This window comes from Lepidochelys olivacea (genome assembly GCF_965140295.1).
Source record: "Lepidochelys olivacea isolate rLepOli2 genome assembly, chromosome: 3".
NCBI lineage: Eukaryota > Metazoa > Chordata > Testudines > Cheloniidae > Lepidochelys > Lepidochelys olivacea.
Window position 1 is genome coordinate 29,206,614 of NC_140413.1, and position 22,043 is coordinate 29,228,656.

At 40.8% G+C, this 22,043-nt stretch overlaps 1 protein-coding gene across 2 annotated transcripts in view; it reads right to left on the bottom strand.

Annotated features, from left to right (window-relative positions):
• Window positions 1-287: 287 nt before the first annotated feature.
• LPIN1 (lipin 1) overlaps window positions 288-22,043 on the bottom strand; it is a 108,321-nt gene continuing 86,565 nt past the window's right edge. For both annotated transcript variants that reach the window (XM_084624308.1, XM_084624309.1), the window contains 12 exons: window positions 21,765-21,955; window positions 20,489-20,582; window positions 19,141-19,210; window positions 17,578-17,670; window positions 16,171-16,250; window positions 13,592-13,736; window positions 11,895-12,043; window positions 10,757-10,843; window positions 9,852-10,004; window positions 4,444-4,558; window positions 3,277-3,380; window positions 288-1,688 (listed from right to left, as the gene is read on the bottom strand). In XM_084624308.1, the coding sequence (XP_084480434.1) occupies window positions 1,529-1,688; window positions 3,277-3,380; window positions 4,444-4,558; window positions 9,852-10,004; window positions 10,757-10,843; window positions 11,895-12,043; window positions 13,592-13,736; window positions 16,171-16,250; window positions 17,578-17,670; window positions 19,141-19,210; window positions 20,489-20,582; window positions 21,765-21,955 (1,441 nt within the window). In that variant the 3' untranslated portion in view covers window positions 288-1,528. The remainder of the gene's footprint in view (window positions 1,689-3,276; window positions 3,381-4,443; window positions 4,559-9,851; window positions 10,005-10,756; window positions 10,844-11,894; window positions 12,044-13,591; window positions 13,737-16,170; window positions 16,251-17,577; window positions 17,671-19,140; window positions 19,211-20,488; window positions 20,583-21,764; window positions 21,956-22,043) is intronic.

The following is a 22,043-nucleotide window of genomic DNA, read 5'->3' on the forward strand; positions in this document are numbered from 1 at the left end:
AACATCCAAAATGAGTCAGTATGCAGGGCCAGCAGTTAGAAAAATCCATATTTTGGGGCACCAATCTATTTCCCACTGCCAGTGGCAAAACTTCCATTGAGTTAAATCAGGAGCAGGGTCTAGCCTTTCCTTTTACACTGAGCAAATTTAACACGGGAGAAACTGAAATACACTAAATATGGAATCCCATGATACCATTTTCAGAAAGCAATTATGCTTTGGACATACCCCCAGCCAAATATCTTTAAAAATAAAAAAAGATAATCATTTTATTATTTATCTCCAAACACAAATGTTTTGATCATTTGGCACATGGCCAGTTGCAGTTACAATTTAAAGCAAAGTACTGCAGTACATTATTTGAAAAATGCTCTCAAATGATCTGCAATATTGACTCCAATGCACACAGGTAAAATTTAAGGCATTGAAAAGTAAGTAACATAAAAGAGCAGTACCTACAACCAGTGTCTGTGCAAATGAGAAAAGAACTTTTCAGGTACAGAACTGAAAACAAAAAGGAAGATTTCATTGATGCCAAAGATGGCCAGATGTACTGCAAAGCACACACAACTGAAATCATGAGATGCATCCTTAACCAGCAGCAAGTTCACATTTTAGCCATAGAAAATGCTTCACAAAATACTTTTCAGTTTTGACAAATCCCTTGAAGCTGTCAGCTCCAGCAAAGTGCAACTCAGTGCAATCAATGGGTAAAATCTTGACCTTACTGATGGCAACAGGAGTTTTGCCATTTACTTCAACCAGGCCAAGATTTCACCTAATGGGTCGAATTCTTCCACTTGTATACTTACACTTTGCCTTAATCCAAATGCTTTTGGATTAAGGTACTGCTCAAGGTGAGTAGGGATGACAGAATCAGATAACATGTTTTTATTTCCCTTACTTTCAATTCACAGTGTGCATTATTTATTTCCCAGAAAAAAAAAAGCCAATTTAAACCAGCTAAAGTTTTGTCCCAATAACTTTATACAATCCTATGCTTGTTTGGGAGGGGATTACTGTCCGTTCTTTTAAATGAGGGATTTTTAATTTGACAGAGGTTGCAACCTGTACAGACAGACATACAAACTGGTGTCAGGGTGTTGAAACCCTGCCCTTCCCATCCTGCTAAATGGAAGGGGGTTGTGGCTCAATGGGAAGGTGGCTCATGGCAGACATGGTGTGGAAAAGGTTGAGAACCACTGGTGGGGTTTTTTAACTAAATCTTATCGTATTTTTAACTGAAAACCAGTATCATTGCACTTGTAATTGATCTTTTTTTTTAAGAAGACTGTTGCACATTTTGAGCATGTTGGCTGAGAAGTTGGAACCACCACTCCCATTCCTAATCATTGGAAAGGTGACTTTAAGCATGGAAACACAGTTCCAAATTTGCTTTTAACAAATGAATACAATGCTCACAATAGCACATATTCCAGCTGATCTGTCCAAGGCAAAAACCAAGCTGTGTCCTTTAAATACAAGATGACCAGTCCTTTGAACTGAGGCCAAGAGGCTGTAGGTGAATTTAAGATGAGGATGGAAGAATATCCTGGTTTTCAAAAGGTGGTAGTGGTTCCCTCCAGTACGTGAACTGACTGTAGGTATCAGAACAAGGGAAGTCTGAAGAATGGCTTCTTTTCAGCAAAGGAAACAGGTGATCAACCACCTCACAGAGTCTGACGTAACTGGGGGGGAAAAATTACTGTTTAAATCATCTCAGATTGTTTATTTATTTTGATTTAAAAATAAAGATGCCCACCTAAGGCTCTAGGAACCCTAATGCATGTTACCAATACAATTTAAAGCTCATCTGCATGAAATGATCAGTCCAACCAGCTGGCTTCCACCCCTTCATCGGCATTCATTTTGAGCAGTGATGTTCAAAGGGTTATGTGTTGGAAAGCAGAGTTTATCGCAGCTTATTTTGGAAATGGTTAGGTGGTGAAGCCCACATAGAAGAATTATTTATTAAAAAAAACCCAACCATTAAGGCCCAGATTTTCAGAAGTGACTAGAAATTTGGGGTTTCTCCTTTTCTGGGTCCCCAACTTGAGACATCCTAAAGAGGCTTCATTTTTTTCCAAAAGAGCTGAGTACTCACTCTCTGACAATCTGGCCCCTTTCAGGTGTCTCAAGTGGAGAACCCAGGATTGCAGGCACCCAAAAATCATTAGTCACTGTTGAAAATTTGGACTAAAATGTTTATGAGGTTTCAGTGTCTCAAACCATATTCTTTCCACCTGGCTGACTCACTGCAGCATCCTGACATTTATCAGACCACCACATTGTAACAATCCTGCTACTGTTCCAGGATTGCTCACGTGCAGTGACTGTAGCGTGATAACTATATGCACTATTTCTTTTTTTCCCCCCCTCTACCTGTAACTCTATAAAATGATTTTTTAAAAATGTCTTTGTAACCTGCTGTGAACATTCTGTGTACCTCTCAGATATAAGGAGTACGAACCTCACTCACACTAGTGAGCAGTTACTCACACAAGTAGTGTTACTGAGTCAATGGGAATGCTCTTGTGAATAACTGTCCACCAGTATGAATAAGAGGTTCACATTCTGGCTCATAGACACTAAGAGAATTAAAGGGACACACACATTTAAATCTACATTTGTCTGATTTTTTTTCTATCCACTATTGTTACCAGTTTACCCTTAGGTTCCTATAACTGAAAGAGAAAAATATAGTTATTTATATTTGTTCAGGGCCTGATTGTAGAACCCTGCTCATGTGAGTAGTTCTGTTGACTGTAATGGGATGTCTAGTGTGTGCAAGTGCGTTTAAACTCTGGAAAATTCCCATTAACTTCAGTTGGACAGGGATTTGTGTATAGCCACTTTTAGCTGTGCCCACTGTATAGTTAGTTTCAGCTTTTGTTTGCCCAAGTCTTTTGCATAGAAACCCTGACAAGGGGAAACTTTAAAGAAAGAATTATTTAAAGATCACAAAACATGGCAGAGGGACTCGGAAAACTACATTTAACTTATTTTTTAAACTGACTGCACTAGAAGCGGACAGCATCCCTATAAGCAAATTAAAAAAAAAAGATTTTATTTTATTTGCTGGCTCAGTGAGTATCTTTCTTGTTAGTTCAAATAATGTCAAGTGGAGACTTGGTATTAAAGTAATCAACTGTTATATCAATCCAAATATTTCATTTTAAACATTTCGAGGAAACCTTTGCTAAAATAGAGCCAAATAAATTCTTGGTTTAACTCTCATCGTCAACTGATGAATTTGGCCCATGAAGTACTACTTACGATGAGATGTTGGTTTTTGCATGCTCTTGTATAAGTTCTCCTTTGGGATTAACTGTGAATATTCTGTTTAAAGAGACCCCCACTTGCTTGTAGGAATAAACGTCCTGGCAAAAAAGAAAAAACTTAAACTTAAAAAAAATTAAACCATACTTCTGCCTTTGCACAATACATTTTATTCTTTATAGAATATATAGTGCAGAATAATATATAAAGAATACTGAAGTGCAAAGTATTGGTACTGAATATACGTGTTATCCTGCATCAGAAGCTCTCATAGCATGTTACTAACATTAACTAAGCCTAACAAAATCTATAGGAACTAAGAGCTTGTCTACATGGTGCATTAGTGTGCACCAGGGAAGTGTAAATTCTTGTCCAGCATGTCATACATTTAGTGGCCCATGTGGACCCTGCTGGCATGTACGACAAGTTCCCTAGTGCACATTAACATAGTGCTGTTTGTAAAATGGTTTCTGTTAATGTGCACTAGGGAACTTTTAGTGTAGGGCAGCAAGATCCAGATGGGCCTGTTAGCATGCTACACACTAGTGCAGATTAGAATTTACTCCCCACTGCTGTGCGTTTATGTATTCTGTAGACAAGCCCCAAGTTATCATAATTACTAGAGGAGATTAAACAGACACAGGGGTACAATTTTCAAAACTGGCTAAGTAACTTTGGAGTCTAAGTCCCCCTGACTTTCACCTGCCAAATTTTGCCTTGGTTTATACTACACCAACCACACGTTGCTCACTGGGGTTGTGCTGTGTGAATGGGAGTGGAATTTGGACACACATTTCTAACAGCGCCGAAGAAAAGCATTGTTCTCAGTGTTTTCAAACAACTTTACAGATTTTAAATACAGTTAGGCTGTCAATGACCTGGGATTGCTGGGACTGCTAACTTATGCAAATACATATGTCTCTACTGCTACCTTGCCCTCCATGTTTGTCTCTTTATTCACCTATTGAATATCATCCACATCCTAAACTGTGAAGTCTCTGACAGAGAGATACTGACTTTACATTATTCGTTTTTACAGGGCCTAATAAAATGTGGCCTTAATTCCTATTTGAAGTCTTGAGGCATTACCACAAAAGAAATACTGAATAACAACAACAGCACTTTTCCATTTCATCGTCAAAAATAATTGCAGCTATTACTTACGGCAGGTCTGTTTCCAAAGGCAGCATAAAAGGGTTCTGTGTTCGGATGAAACAAATGTTTGATGTCTGTCAGACACTGAACTTTAAATTTTTCTGGCTTCTTTTCTATCACTTCCCTAAAATAAAAAAGGAGGTATTTCATAAATACATCCCCTATTTTATTTTTATTTTATGTAATACATTTCATCTAGTCAGATTCTAGCACTGAAAACGTCCATACAACTTCATTTAAAGCCAGGGCTCCTATTAAATGTAGATGTTTGCACAGATAAAGTTCACAGTAAAAACAAGCCTCCTAAACAAAGGTACTTTTATTAAAAACAGTGTGGTAAAGATGTGGCTACTAAACAAGGGTAATGAAATATAGACAGCTGTCAAGGTTTCTTCCTCACTCTGAACTCTAGGGTACAGATGTGGGGACCTGCATGAAAACCTCCTAAGCTTACTTTTACCAGCTTAGATTAAAACTTCCCCAAGGTACAAATTATTTTACCCTTTGCCCTTGGATTTCCACTGCCACCACCAAACTTTATGTGGGTTCCTGAAAAAACGGAGTTTGGACACGTCTTTCCCCAAAAAATCCTCCCAACCCTTGCACCCCACTTCCTGGGGAAGGTTTGGTAAAAATCCTCACCAATTTGCATAGGTGACCACAGACCCAAACACTTGGATCTTAGAACAATGAAAAAGCATTCAGTTTCCTTACAAGAAGACTTTTAATAGAAGTAAAAAGAAAAGAATCACCTCTGTAAAATCAGGATGGTGAATACCTTACAGGCTAATTAGTTTCAAAACATAGAGAATCCCTCTAGGTAAAACCTTAAGTTACAAAAAAGACACACAGACAGGAATATTCATTCTATTCAGCACAGCTATTTTCTCAGCCATTTAAAGAAATCATAATCTAACACATACCTAGCTAGATTACTTACTAAAAGTTCTAAGACTCCATTCCTGTTCTGTCCCCGGCAAAAGCAGCATACAGACAGACACAAACCCTTTTTTTTTTTCTCCCTCCTCCCAGCTTTTGAAAGTATCTTGTCTCCTCGTTGGTCATTTTGGTCAGGTGCCAGCGAGGTTACCTTTAACTAAGGGGTTTACTCTTCCCTTTATATTTATGACAACAGCAATTTCTAAATAAAGATGTATGGTATATGTAATATAATGATATAAACTGCCTTACTGAAAACTACAGAATGGGTCTATAGATTATAATGGCCTTCCCTTTGTATAGCTTCTCTACGCTCTCTCCGGGATTTAAATTTCACCATGTACCAGATCCAAAGGACTACCTCCAATTAAGCTACTTCCACTGGCAAGGTCATCCATCAATGACAATTAGAGGTAAGTAAAGACAAATGCATCTTCTAATTCTCTTTAGTGCTTCATTACGGAATAATGAATAGAGGAGCCAGTTCATCTCTGGGCTGCAGCCCTTTCACAACTGCCTTTCTTGGCAAAATGGGACCAAACAGGTGACAGAGTTGTCCCCGAGCGAATTCCCATTAGAGAGAGAGAGAGAGAATCCTGCACATGCAGAGTTGGTGTAGCTGGCCCTGCATCATTCCACATAGCAGATCCCAGCCCAGGAGCACACCTATGGAATGCTACCAGGGAAACTGAGGCATGGCTGGAGTGCTGTTGGACTCTGGCTATTGGCAGTTGTATGGGCGGAGCAACAGGCAGCCAAGTACAAGCTAGGCCAACCTTCAGGTAGCTCTAAATTGTATCAGGAGTTGAAGCAGCTCCCCAGATGACTCAGGGATCAAGGAGGCAAAAAGGTGGGAGGAAAGCCACCTTTTCCCAACCCACACAAACCCTGAGCCAGAACTCCCCAAAAGCCATGCTGGTTAAATCTATCACTAAGAATGGATTAAGTTTAGAAGTGTGAGCAACAAGGGTGATGTCGTGGTGGGAGTCTACTATAGACCACCAGACCAGGGGGATGAGGTGGACGAGGCTTTCTTCCGGCAACTCACAGAAGTTACTAGATCGCACGCCCTGGTTCTCACGGGAAACTTCAATCACCCTAATATATGCTGGGAGAGCAATACAGCAGTGCACAGACAATCCAGGAAGTTTTTGGAAAGGGTAGGGGACAATTTCCTGGTGCAAGTGCTGGAGGAACCAACTGGGGCAGAGCTCTTCTTGACCTGCTGCTCACAAACCGGGAAGAATTAGTAGGGGAAGCTAAAGTGGATGGGAACCTGGGAGGCAGTGACCATGAGATGGTCAAGTTCAGGATCCTGACACAAGGAAGAAAGGAAAGCAGCAGAATACGGACCCTGGACTTCAGAAAAGCAGACTTTGACTCCCTCAGGGAACTGATGGGCAAGATCCCCTGGGAGAATAACATGAGGGGGAAAGGAGTCCAGGAGAGCTGGCTGTATTTTAAAGAATTCTTATTGAGCTTACAGGGACAAACCATCCCGATGTGTAGAAAGAATAGTAAATATGGCAGGCGACCAGCTTGGCTTAACAGTGAAATCCTTGCTGATCTTAAATACAAAAAAGAAGCTTACAAGAAGTGGAAGATTGGACAAATGACCAGGGATGAGTATAAAAATATTGCTCGGGCATGCAGGAGTGATATCAGGAAGGCCAAATCACACCTGGAGTTGCAGCTAGTAAGAGATGTTAAGAGTAACAAGAAGGGTTTCTTCAGGTATGTTAGCAAGAAGAAGAAAGTCAAGAAAAGTGTGGGCCCTTTACTGAATGAGGAAGGCAACCTAGTGACAGAGGGTGTGGAAAAAACTAATGTAATCAATGCTTTTTTTGCCTCTGTCTTCACGAACAAGGTCAGCTCCCAGACTACTGCACTGGGCAGCACAGCGGGAGGAGGTGACCAGCCCTCTGTGGAGAAAGAAGTGGTTTGGGACTATTTAGAAAAGCTGGACGTGCACAAGTCCATGGGGCCGGATGCGTTGCATCCGAGAGTGCTAAAGGAGTTGGCGGACGTGATTGCAGAGCCATTGGCCATTATCTTTGAAAACTCATGGTGATCGGGGGAGGTCCCAGATGACTGGAAAAAGGCTAATGTAGTGCCTATCTTTAAAAAAGGGAAGAAGGAGGATCCGGGGAACTACAGGCCAGTCAGCCTCACCTCAGTCCCTGGAAAAATCATGGAGCAGGTCCTCAAGGAATCAATTCTGAAGCACTTAGAGGAGAGGAAAGTGATCAGGAACAGTCAGCATGGATTCACCAAGGGCAAGTCATGCCTGACTAATCTAATTGCCTTCTATGATGAGATAACTGGTTCTGTGGATGAAAGGAAAGCAGTGGACGTGTTGTTCCTTGACTTTAGCAAAGCTTTTGACACTGTCTCCCACAGTATTCTTGCCAGCAAGTTAAAGAAGTATGGGCTGGATGAATGGACCATAAGGTGGATAGAAAGCTGGCTAGATTGTCAGGCTCAACGGGTCGTTATCAATGGCTCCATGTCTAGTTGGCAGCCAGTATCAATTGGAGTGCTCCAAGGGTCGGTCCTGGGGCCGGTTTTGTTCAATATCTTCATAAATGATTTGGAGGATGGTGTGGATTGCACCCTCAGCAAGTTTGCAGATGACACTAAACTGGGAGGAGAGGTAGATACGCTGGAGGGTAGGGATAGGATACAGAGGGCCCTAGACAAATTGGAGGATTGGGCCAAAAGAAATCTGATGAGGTTCAACAAGGACAAGTGCAGAGTTCTGCAGTTAGGACAGAAGAATCTCATGCACCGCTACAGACTAGGGACCGAATGGCTCAGCAGCAGTTCTGCAGAAAAGGACCTAGGGGTTACAGTGGACGAGAAGCTGGATATGAGTCAACAGTGTGCCCTTGTTGCCAAGAAGGCCAATGGCATTTGGGGCTGTAGAAGTAGGGGCATTGCCAGCAGATCGAGGGACGTGATCGTTCCCCTCTATTCGACATTGGTGAGGCCTCATCTGGAGTACTGTGTCCAGTTTTGGGCCCCACACTACAAGAAGGATGTGGAAAAATTGGAAAGAGTCCAGTGGAGGGCAACAAAAATGATTAGGGGACTGGAACACATGACTTATGAGGAGAGGCTGAGGGAACTGGGGATGTTTATTCTACGGAAGAGAAGAATGAGGGGGGATTTGATAGCTGCTTTCAACCTGAAAGGGGGTTCCAAAGAGGATGGCTCTAGACTGTTCTCAGTGGTAGCAGATGACAGAACAAGGAGTAATGGTCTCAAGTTGCAGTGGGGGAGATTTAGGTTGGATATTAGGAAAATCTTTTTCACTAAGAGGGTGGTGAAACACTGGAATGCGTTACCTAGGGAGGTGGTAGAATCTCCTTCCTTAGAAGTTTTTAAGGTCAGGCTTGACAAAGCCCTGGCTGGGATGATTTAATTGGGGATCGGTCCTGCTTGGAGCAGGGGGTTGGACTAGATGACCTCCTGAGGTCCCTTCCAACCCTGATATTCTATGATTCTATTCTATGATTCTATGAATGACTCACATGCAGTTATTTTGTGACAGCCTATATGTCACTGATACTAAAAGCATTTATGTGGGGAGATAGATGGGATACCCTTTGGCCAACTTTCTAAAATATATGCAGAAAGCAATAACATTTGAAGATATCTGAGATGGAGAGTGGAAGGCAAGGAAAGCTACTCTTTTATTATCCCTAGCTACAACATATCCAAGGTTTCCCATATTTAGAGTACACTGAGTGATACTGACTGACACATAGCAGATTGTCAGTAGAACATTTCAAAGAACATCCCATTAACAATTTTAGTGAAATAAACCTTTTCATAGCAGCACTTAATAACCCACAATATTTTCAGTAGTCACTTAACAAGCTTCATTGAAGTAGAAGTAGATATTAGTTTCACTATCTGTGTGACATGTTAAGCTATGTGTTTAAAAACTTATTATATTTGATTTCCGTGTCCACACAGTTTAGTTTCACAATCAGAAAGAACCACATTCTCTTTATAATATTCTGTGATACGGCTGAGTAAAATATGCATTTCCACATGAAACTGAATGTGACATTTTTGTTAAGCAGCTCGTCAAAAACCACTGGAATTGATCCAAAGTCTTCTGTAAAAAACAATTCACATAAAACATGTACACTGTCTGACAGACATTGCACATTGATTGCCATTAAAAAGTCAGCATTCATGAAAGTACCGATAACTAGAAATATCCATGGTAACTGTGTAGTGAACAGGTGGTATCTGTTGGCAAATGCTGATTTTTTTAATGGCTACCACTGTAAAATGAGACCTGTCTTAAGTAACCATCTAAGATACTAGCAAACTTTGGTTGCCTACTAGAGGTTGGTCTTCAACGAAAGGCTGCACCAACTCCTATTGGAAACTTTGAGAATAATTTAAAGTGGTCACATAAGAGGTGAATTTTGTATTGGGTACAAGCTACTACCTAATGATACCTGTGAAAGGCTGAGAACAAGCTGCTTGGACTTAACAACACAGGTCCTTGAGGTAGCACTGTTCCTCGTTCGTTGACCCAGTGCAAATATCCTCTCGTCATGTCTGCCATTCCTATAGCACGTGCCGAGCAATACAGAAACTTGTACCCATTTCTATTACACAAACAAACGAGGAAGAAATTACTTTAAATAATAAGCTGGACATTTTCACAATTGTGTGATATTTTATTTGCCTAGGACATAAGCCATGACTATTAGAGATTCAGATCTTTAACCTCTTTCAACCATAAGAACTCACAAATTATTACTAAGGAGTAAAAACATTACAAGCCAGACAGCAAAAATCTGCACAGCTCCAATGAATTCACTGATTTATACCAGAAGAGGAAAATCTATATCAGAGATTTGTATGGCCCCCACATAAAATCTGGCTCTGTGTATTTGCATCACATCCCTCACCATTTACTGAAATGAGTCCTCTTAAGAAGAGACATTATGCATCCAGCAACAATGTTGCATCAACCTTACTTTAAATGGAACCCACCTGTGGGGCTTTGTCATAGCAAAGGCCCTTATCTTGCATTTTGACTACCATAATCCTATCTCTGACACTGATGCCATCAACCTTCCCTCCTCCCCAACCCCCATCAGTTCTTTGCATCCCTCTACAGGTTCTCCCTTCATCACTGCATCGAGCACAAGCTTCTTGTCCTCTCTTTTAAGGTCCTTCACCATTTAGCCTGATCCTACTCATCCTGTCCAATTTCCTGTTGTGAGTGTAATTTACACATTTCCTATATTCACTATTCTTGTAAATAGTTGCTGGACACCTGGAGCTGTGAACAGGAATCTGGTTTTGCATTTAAATTGAGAGAAATTAACACAAATATTTGCTGAATACTTACTGGCTCACTTTATGGTACAACTTTGCAATCCCTTGGTGCGTCCAATCCTTGCCAAGAGTGGGCAAAATATGGCCTAAAGTATCTGACCTGAATAAAGATGGGGAAAAACAGAGCAAATGCACTGCAAGAAATAACTTCCAAAGAACAGGCAGAGGCAACTTCAAATTTTTTTTAAGGAAAAGGTGGTACTGATTCATGCCCTCCTAAGCATTCATTGGCTAGCAGAGCAGGCTGATAGTCTTTTGGCCTGAGATTCAAGAGATCAGGGTTTTAGTCCAAGATATGGCACAGATCTTTTGTGTGACCTTGACAAATAGCTTAATCCCTTTGGTCCAGATCCTCAAAGGCATCTAGCGCCCATTGATTTCACTGGGAGTTAGGGCACCTACATTCCTTTGAGGATCTGGGCCTCAGTTCACCATCTAGAAAATAAGGGAAATAGCTTTACTGGTTCCAGTGACATTCCCCGTTGTAAGTATAATGAATTTAGTATTACTATTTATGTTATGTAGCACACAGAGGCCCCAACCAAGACAGAGGGGTCCATTGTGAAAGGCATTGCACAGATACAATCAGACAGTCCCTGTCTTGACAAGCTCACAATCCAAAGAGAAAAGACAGACAGAGTGTACCATGGTGGTGGGATGGAAAACAGAGGCACAAAACGGTGAAGTGACATAGTCAATACCCAATCAGCTCAGTAGCAGATATAGACCCCAGATCCCCTGACTCCTATTCTGGTGTCCTGTCCACTAGATCACACTGCCTTGTCCCACTGGATTAGCTCTGAAATTTGTCATATCTCTAACACCAGAATGAACATCACTCCAGCGTGTCTCACAGATGGGACGTGACAATGAACTCATTAATGTGTGAGGTGCACAGATACTACTGTGATAAGCACCACAGAAAAGCCTATAAGTAACAAACAGATCAACAGTATGGCACATACCAGCCTTTAACAATCCAGTCAATGTAACAGGATTGTTTTTTACTTCAATGGAAAAGCAGGTTAAACATGAAAATTCAAAGCCTGAACACAATGGTCCCTTGCCCCAACCCTACGTCAATAACGATTTTTTGAGCCTGAAAGAGATATTGCCTGGTAGGTAAAAACTTGCCTCGTTTGTCATCTTACCTTGTGATAGTTCCATCGATGTCAGAAATAATAACCTTGTCATCCCAATTCCATAGGTAGATGGTGCCTTCACAGCGGCACGTGCCTTGATATTGTGTCGTAACACTAAAGATCACATCATTAGGGCCATTCTTGAGCTTTAGACTTTTCTGTGAAATGTTATTAGCAAGATCAAATTGTGCAGGTGAAATGGACAGAATAGTATAAACACAAATGGGAGAATGCTAATTGCCTTAGGCATGTGTTAATCTCCTTCCTGTCATGGGACTATCTACTGAATAATGGAAGCAGAGTTTGGCTGCAAGGGCCATGCTGTGCCCTTGATTCATAAGCTGAATTAAAAACAATAAGGAGTTCTGCTTTGCAATCAGTGTCACAGTACGGCCTGAAGTGATCATGGCAGCAAAAAAAGACTGGCTTAAAGCCCCTGCAAAACTACTGCATCTGAAAAATAAGCCCCCACAAGCTTTGTATACCCCTGCTCTCAATTTATATATCCCTGCTCTCAATTTGTTACAGAATATGACCAATAAACCATATCTGTCTCTTAAGGCAAATTCTGGACCTCTTGCCATCTACAGAGAACACTCTCACTTAGCCACATGGGAGTGGTGGGCTGCCTAATGTTGTATTCCACAAGTATGTTTACTTCTGAAAATTAATTAGTTGTGTGTGTGGATGTGAGAAAATGCATTTTCCTAAATAGCCATATTTTCCAAATCAAATATTAATACCCTGGGCTTGAACAGCAACAGCAGCATTTATCAGCATTAGTCACAATACCTCTGTGCAGAGGAACTGAAATTAATATGGTCCTGGTCACACTAAATTCATAAACAGCTCTTTTAGAAGCTGCTGTCTTCTGTGTGTGTGCATGTGTGAGGGGGGAGGGGGGAGGGAGAGAGAGAGAGAAAAATACACACACACACACACACACAGAGCGCCTGGCCCCTTTAAGCCAGGTAAAAGAGCTGGAGCAGCATAAAGGAGGCTTAAACGCCTCATTTCCAGTTGGTGGAGGATTCTTCTTGTACACAACAGCCATAAGGCTGTCCTCTGAGAACTCCCTTACAAAACTTGGCATGGGGGCATGCTGGGGACAGGAGTAGAGTCAGATGGACTGTCAGGGAAAGGACCATAGCACACATCACTGTGCTAATTCCTGGCAGCACTGCAGGCCGTCAAGCAGTTCAGGGACGCTGCCCTAACTTAGACAGTCCCCCAGCACTGTCTAAATTATTCCCAGGGCCTCTTCAATCCCAAAGGCAGACCCGATAGAGAGGGTACAAAGGTCCCTTAAAACCACTCACATCCACACCTGGGCTGCCAGTTCTGTGCCACGCCTCCTAGAGATACAGAATTTCATCCATGACACAGAAGATTCACAGACTTCTGACATGGGAACTGTTGGGTGCTAAGCAAACCAGGTCCCTTATTTTGGTGTCTTAATGCAGACTTCAGAGTTTAACTGTAGGCTGCATTTTGGAAGACCTCAATCTCCTGATTTGTCAATACAACACCTTTTCCATTAAGCATGAGATTTACTTCAAACATTAAGACATTTTTTAAAATTTCATAAGGCCTTGTAGTCAGCACAAATACTAAGAGTTTGTTAACCCTGTGCTAGCCTGAATAACTGCATTGTGCCTGTTGAGCTAGAAATGACATTTCGGAAGGAATATGTAAAAATAACTCACAAGCTGGTCAGAAGTGAGTCGAAGGGTCTTTTTGTAACTGATTCCTGATAATAATGAGAGATGACTTGAGTTTGTTTGTAATGACCCAATGTTTGGTTTTGCAGCTCTCGGGTCTTCATCACTTGAAGAAGATTCATCCTTTAGTCTGGAACATCACACAGACAGAAAACGATGCTATCATCTCTCAGTAAATGCATTTGGGTAGCCATTAAAAATACATTAGCACTGACACTGACTAAGTCAATTGATTCTCTGCTTCTAAGTACTGTCTCTTGGGAGGTTATTTACAACATGACTTTAGAAATATATCAATGAAGTACTGAATTCTCATTCACGCATGTCTTCCATTATTCATATTTGGGTTCTTCGAGCTATTCATTTGTCTGTATGCTAGTATTGTCACTTTAAGTTAACAGACTTAAATTACAGTCCATGTTGACTCATTAAAAAACTCAAACAAGGTATAAAATCGGTTAGCTAATGTGAGCAACTACAAAGAAGTTTCATTCTAAGGAAATAAAAGAGAAAAGAAAAGAATATATTTAATCTATGAAGAGTTCAGCAATTAGAGAATAAACCCAGAACATGATTAATGCAACTTTCTAATGGAAAATAACCTGCACCATCCATTCTTTGTGAAAGCCGCAATTTTTGCCAATGGGATTATATTTTTACTGACAACTCTGGCAGGATTGCCCTACTCAAAATGTTAAAATGAAATGCCAACAACTTTTTGTTCCTGCGCATTATATTAGTTTACGTATGCATCATTATAAAACTATTTTTCCTACCATAATTGTTTTTAAAAACCTGTCAAGGAAAATTTTTCACATAAGAAAGAATTTTAATGGTAAACAGAACTGTCATATTAGGTGGTAGTTTCAAATATTCTTAACATACTGCCAATGTGATCTTTAATATATCACCGTTCACATTGTTTTCTGTCACAGCTGGGTCTGCGTGTTGTTGGGAAGTCCTGACCCTGGTGTCATAAATACTGCATGTTGTGATGGGCAGCATTTAATGCTGTAGCCCGCCTGACTCTGTGGTTGCTATATCTGGCCTAAAAACTGCTTGCTACTCAATATTCTATTTACCATAGAATGGTTTTCAGCGACAAATCCTTCCTGATCTGTTTCTGAAGTCGTTAAAACTCAAACACGAAACAGTAATTAAAGAGTGAAGTGTGATTGAAGTTCCGATATTGCTTCAAGGCTGGGTCTCTAAACAAACATGTAAGGGACAAAGAACCAAACATTACTGATGAGGAATGTGTCCTCTCAGGTCCACTCATGGATCTTGCAGTTTTGGGATAATGTATGCTATTGAGGCAGCAGTGTATGTGCCACACATTTAACCTGCCAGTCTCTGGTCTCCAAAACAAAAGGTGGCTCCCAGTGCTTAATTTGTAATGAAAGAGGTGCTGGGGCTCAATCAATTTTTTTTTACATTAATAACTGATGCAGCAAAGGTGCTGGAGCTGTGAACTGCGAAGCCTAGAGGTGCTGGGGTACTGCCCTGGCACAAACTAACCACTGGTGGCTCCTCATTCCAGCTAGTTCTCCTGGATTGCAATGTCAGCCTCCAAAAAGCTCAAGCTAATTTGGCATGTGTAAGCTATAACTGAATCTGGATCTTACTACCCCCTCTCCAGCTCTGGCAGATCTGAGTGAGGACAGCACGGAAGCAGGCACTGCTGTGTTCATGGTAAGCCACTCGGTTGTACGTCCATGGGATTTGGGCTGTGCAAAAAGGAGACCAGGCAGGAGACAGCTACTGTCTGCTACTTCATCCCCATGGGACTTCAGCAGGTAACTTAATGCTGGCCCTGCAGAATCCTCCCTAAGTGGAGATTCAGGGGCCAGCAAGAAATACTACAAGAGCCGCATAAATTAGGAGGATCTTCTGGCTTTGAAAACCCTTCTTCTGCTTCTCCCTGGAAGAAGTAATAGAAAGCTGTGGAGTTTCCTGTCCCCTGCATGACAGAGATGGAATAAGAATCCCTCTGAAAGGAACAACTTATGCTCCTGAGCCTCCTCAGGTATGTAGAAGCAAACAGCGAGATGTCAGACTGCAAATCTTCATAAATCAGGGGATATTACAAGGATCTAGGACATTTTGATTTCAGTGAGGTGCAAAAAGCTTTGGAAACATCCGCCCGATTTTTATTTATTTGTAGGTGCTTCTAAACTTCCTGCATATAGCTAGGATTGAAAACAGAAGGGCTAACATATAAGGAGAGAGAGAGTAGTCATGGAGATGCCAGAACAAGAAAGTCCAGTTTTACAGACTTAAGTTTGGAAAAGGCTCATTAAAGTACTGCAGACCCACAACCTGGCCCTAGATAGAATCCCCCACACTTCATCGGCTTAGGCTTTATGGAGGTGAAGTGGATTTTACCATGGGTGAATTTCACCAACATTAAGGGATCAAATATAGAGATAGAATAGCATAACAGATTACAAATCTCAACCAGATCTCATTATTTCCCCTGCTCTGCCATTGAAAAACTTGAAGTATCCTGCTTTCATTTTTAAATGATCCAGAGTTACTTTGGCTACAACCCTCTTTTTGCGCACCTTTCTGCAATGCTCATTTGTGATAACTCCTCTTCTGTAGTAAGCACATTCCCACTCAAATCTTGTGTTGGCTTGGTTTCCTAAAACACAGTTATGAGAAGTTGTGAATTCCATAGTAGACAGAAAGAGGAAATATTTAAAGGAAATAATCTTTTTGGCTAAATCCTGCTTGCTTCACTCATGCAGGTATTCCTATTGCTTTCCCCAAGACTATAAATGTGAGAAAGGCAAGCAGGACTTGGTTCTGTGCATGTATATGATTAAAAAAAAAAATCAAGGGTTTACTGTACGAAAATTTTTGCACAGAGCACTATCATACTCGCAAGTATCAACCACAGCAGAAACTGAAATTTGTTTTTCTTTGGCAGATACAGAGAGAGGGCGGATTTCAAATGGCAAGAATTGGTGGCAATTGTGGGACCAGTAGACACTCACTGCTCAGAAACTCCATTAACAAAATCTGCTAACCAAACCTATTTTGGGCAGACTTAGCTCTGACAATTTCATCTCAAATGATGAAAGTTACAGGAGGCTATCATGGAAACAAATGCACAGCAATAACTAAAGCTTTTTCTATCTAATTGCAGCTGTCACAGCTCAGTTTACAAAGGAACACTTCCAAGGCGGCAGTCATAGAATTCAGTAAGTTGCAGAAGAATATGGCAAGAAAAAAAAATTATATGAAGCTCATAACTAAAGTTCACAAGAGTGTCTATTTTATGTAAACTTAGAAAACTCAAGTATCAGATATTTCAACTTTTTAAAAATTAAATGAAGACAGATTATCAGAAGTTTTAGAGATTAAATATGTTGAATGGGCAAGAGAACAGTGGTTATTATAGCACTTACACAGTGCTTCAATGTTCATAAACAGCTTTGAAGATATAATTAAAGCACCCAGTCCCCAGAGATTGTTGAAGAATGGGCTGTTGAGGGATTAACAAAAAGTGAGGAAACACATTTCTTTTATTTTTTCATCCAAATTTAGCTTTTGCTGTAATTTTCCAACAAGCTCTAGTAATAAATATTATTATCCTTCAAATGTGGAAGCAGAACTGTAGAAAGGGTGAGCAACTTGCCCAATGACATACATTAAGTTAATCGCACAGCCAGGATAAGAACTCAGCAGTTCTTGGTCCCCATGTCCCTGACTAATCTATCAGATTATGCTGCCAAAGGTAGATGCAGTGAATACAAATGTAGAAGTGAAATAGACAAATGTTTTAGCTAAGGGCCTTATCCACTGAAGTCAATAGGAGTCTTTCTATTGACTTATGGGTTTTGGATTAAATGCCTTTCTTGTGTGTGTCCTGTCTGTAGAAGCACAACCTCTAGAGGATGCATATGTAAGCTACATGAGATTCAAACCTCTGACAAAAACTACCTCCATCTGCTTTTTAAACTTACCTCTTTGACAGTGCTATTCCTTCCTCGCCATGAAAACCACCATCTTCCGCCTTTCTTGGGCATCTTATCCCTCATAATAGATTCCACAGTGGCCTGTGATAAATGGATGGTAACATAAATAATGGAACAAAAGAAAGGGACAACCTGACACATGCAAACAAAGGAAAATGAGGAACACAATTTCAACCAAGGATAAACAGAAGAAAAGGAAACATACTGTCTGTGGGCCATAAATTTTATAAAAGCAAAACCTAATGGCATCCAGAACTGCACTGAAGTAACTGAAGCACGAATACTTGAGGAGTTTTTAAAGGAAAAAGAAAAGGAGGTCAAACCAAAAAAGAAAAAGAAAGCATAAAATGGCATTAGTATAATGTCTAGCATGGGTAAATAATCGTCTGATTTGAGGTTGTTTAATGAAAATTGTAAGTTACAAAAAATATAAAAAAAACAGGTGATCAGCTTTTGGAAGAGGTCTCAGGTGCAAAGGCTACAAACTAAAGGGAAAGATGATGGGTTACTCTCTCTAAAATAAAACTAACATTTGTAAAAAATTTATCATCCCTTTGTGGGGAGTAGTGGGGTTACTATTTTTATAGGAATTTAGAGATGACACATGCTGGATTGACAAGGACTAGACCCAACAGTTATTTATCCAGAGATATAGTGTGGAGGGCAACAGCGCATACTTCCCTTCAATAACTCAACACCCAACGTGTCTGATCCATGATTTGAAGTGATCATTTCCAAGGGTGAAAGGATTTCGTTTGCACACCCATGAGCCCTTGGCCTCTCCACTAAAACTACAAGGGTGTCAGTGGTGTTTTGCAACCTGCCTATAGGACTACTAAGGGAGAAAGACATTTTTATGGAAATATATGATGGCCTCTCTTCATTTAAGGTTGCAACCAGCTTTCCACTGTAAGCCTGATTTTGCCCCTCCTCTCCAAAGATCAGTGCAAAATTGTGTAGGTGATAAGGGATATTATAAGACAAACCACAATCAAATCTAAGTTCTATTAGTGGTTAGAAAGATGAGAAGCAGAGTTCAGCTACAGCATCCATCTCTCTCTCTCTCTCTAAATATATTAGGTTTTTCAAAGGCTCCCCTTTACTGTTGCATCTAAAATGCATAAGAACATAAGAATGGCCATACTGGGTCAGACCAAAGGTCCATCTAGCCCAGTCTCCTGACTACCAACAGTGGCCAATGCCAGGTGCCCCAGAGGGAATGAACAGAACAGGTAATCATCAAGTGATCCATCCCATCACCCATTCACAGCTTCTGGCAAACAGAGGCTAGGGACACCATCCCTGCCCATCCTGGCTAATAGCCATTGATGGACCTATCCTCCATGAATTTATCTAGTTCTTTTTTGAGCCCTGTTATAGTCTTGGCCTTCACAACATCCTCTGGCAAGGAGTTCCACAGGTTGACTGTGCGTTGTGTGAAAAAATACTTCCGTTTGTTTTAAACCTGCTGCCTATTAATTTCAATTTTTCATGAAATGAAAAAACGCCACAGCTCATGCTTTCCCAACTGACTTTCATGTTCAATCTCACCTTTGGCAAAGGTTTCTGGAATGCTTGCATTGCCAGTAGAAGTGGAGCAGCTGTGGTCCAGTTGTAGTACCTGGAAATCAAAAAAGTTTGTGTACTGTTACATTTTGTAATACCATCGATCCCCATCCACAGCCTAACAGTAATTGCACAGTCAGTTAAAGCAATGGAGTTTATTTAAACTAAAGAATAAAGCCATGAAGTTCAGATTTGGATCTGCAAATCTATGTCCTACTTAGACTACTTTGGTTATGTCTACTTATTAAGGCAAAGTTCCAGTAAAATGTTAACATCATACTTTACTTATTCAGGATGAGGTTAATATTCAAAGAACCTGGTTAAAGACTCTGGCTTGCTGGCTGGGGAATCCTCCTCCTCTGAATTGGTATAAAGGGTGACCAAATTCCCAAATATCTATCCTCACCTTGGCGCTTCCGTTGTGTACGTACCTAGTGTGAAAGCTTTTCCAGTACAAGGACAGTGCATATTTACTATACCACAATTCCACAGGAGGAGAAGACACATAGGAGATCATGAAAGAAAAGCTAAGCCCCAAACAGAAACTGTAATTCTCATCCATTCCTCATATCTGCACCATAGCTCAGGGACCTACATTTTCTACAAGACACCTGTGTTGCTCTTTGCCCCTTCAAGGCACTGTACAAATGTTCAGGTTTGAGTTCTGTGAGGTGCTGACTTTCTTCAGTGGTGTGCTGAGGGCTTGCAACTCCTATGGCACTTAGGAAGCTAAATCCTCAGTGGTGCTGCCCAACTACCCATGAGAGTGAGGTCTGCACAGCATCACACTCGAGGTCTCCAGCATCTTACCTAATCAGAACTTCCCTAATTAGTCCTCTTCTCACTACACCCTTGTGAGGTAGGTAAGTGGTATTATCCCCATTTTACAGATCAGGAAATCAAGGCAAGAAATTAAGCAACTTGTCCAAAATCACAAAATGAGTCAGCAGAGAGATGAGGGAATAATATATTCAGTGAATGTAGGTTCTTTCTCTGCATATAGAATGGCCACAGGCCGATCATGATTTCCCCATAAGTATTCATCATTCAGTTGTACTGAATGAATGTCTTAGCAAGGTTTATAGTCCATTTTATTTTTACTCTAGGTATTGAGTGTGAACACTGTCAGCATTCAATACTAGCTCTTTGAAATCCAAATTAGTTACTTAATTAACTATAACTGGCTTTGAATCTCTCAGGGTTAATCTACAGTAGGAAAATGAGTACCCATTTGTTCAGCAATGGTGCAGCTGGTGTAAGCCCTAGGGTAGCACTAAAAATTTGCAAGTGCTTTTTCCACATTCCAGACTTTTGCCTGCTGAAATGTACTTACTTATTTCCAATCTTAACCACAAGGTTGGGGTCGTCAATGATAGCAGGATTGTCCACAAACTTCTGATACGTTACTGCTTGTTCTAAGAACTGATCTGTTGGAAATATTTAAAACATACTCCCATAAATACAGTATTTGCAACAGGACAACCTACCCCCCATAACTAGCATTAAAACATCCTGAAGAGCTAAGCTGCAGGCTCAGGATCAGTCCTTCACGACACGGGTGGCAGAGACTAGCAGTACTATGGAGACAGGGCTTAGATCTCCAATCTTGCAAGTGCTTAGTATTTCCTGTGAGCTGCTCAGTGCCCTTAACTCCTCACAGGAGGTGCTCAATGAAAGCTACGGTGATCAGCACATTGCAGGATCAGGCTTTTCACTCCTGGGAAAGGATGTACCTCTTCCGTGACCTTCTCTGGCTAATTAGGGAACAGGTGTTGATGGACTCGATGCAGAACTACAGCCCCAGCCAGAAACCTGATCAATACTTGCAGGGCCTGGAGGAAAATGAAAATTCACCCTCCTGGACAAACACCCCCTTCCCCTCCTTGCCTTCAAGAATCACAATTATTTGGATTATTAACAATATAATAAATAGAACTACTTTATCATAAATTACCCTCTGTATGGAATATTTTAACTTCTAGTTTCTAAATAGTTTCTAGTTTCTAAAAAAACTTCTAGTTTCAGAGCAGTGTCAGTCTTAGATATTTCAATGGCTCCCAGGACTCGTATCTGAGCACCTCAAGGTCTTTGATGTATTTATCCACACAACACTCCTAAGAGGTAGGGAAGAGGTGTTATATCCATTTTACAGACGGGGAACCAAAGTGCAGAGAAACTAATGACTTTTCCAAGATCACACAGGAAGTCTGTGCCGAAGCTGAAAATGGAACCAACGCCTTCTGAGGCCCAAGCTAGCACCCTAACCATTGGGCCATTCTACCTGTCCATGGTAGTGACAACTGTGAATTTATCATCAATTATACACCACAGTAATAGGCATAATAAATGGCAAATGCACCCTTTTATTACAGTTGCATGAAGTGAACCTGTAAATACAGTAATTTCCAAAATATATTACATTAAGTTAAAATCAGTAATATAGTATTAATAACCCCAGAACTTGACATTTTTATGCAAAGGAGAAGAGCTACATACTCCCTCAGCCTTAAATTCCTACCTCTAGCCACAAGAGGGTACTGTTTCCTTTTTAACAGGAGTTGAGAGTTGACTAACAACATGTAATCATAAGGTATAGGATCATTCTGTACCTTTTGTTATCTCTTTGTTGTCGCTAAGACCTCCACAGAGTGAAATGGCAATTGAAGGCAAGTCACTTATTCCATCTGAGATGCCTTCAACACCACTGTCAACACCTGAACTTCCACCAGAGTGAGGGGACTGATTGGCTGACCGTGGTCCATTTTCATTTGCATTCTTTCCGTGTGCAATATTATCACCGCTGTAGGGATGAGGAGGGGGAGAACAGTCTTTCAGTCCTCATTGTTTTCTGATCTGTATCATTCCCAAATTCTCTCCCTTCACAAGCC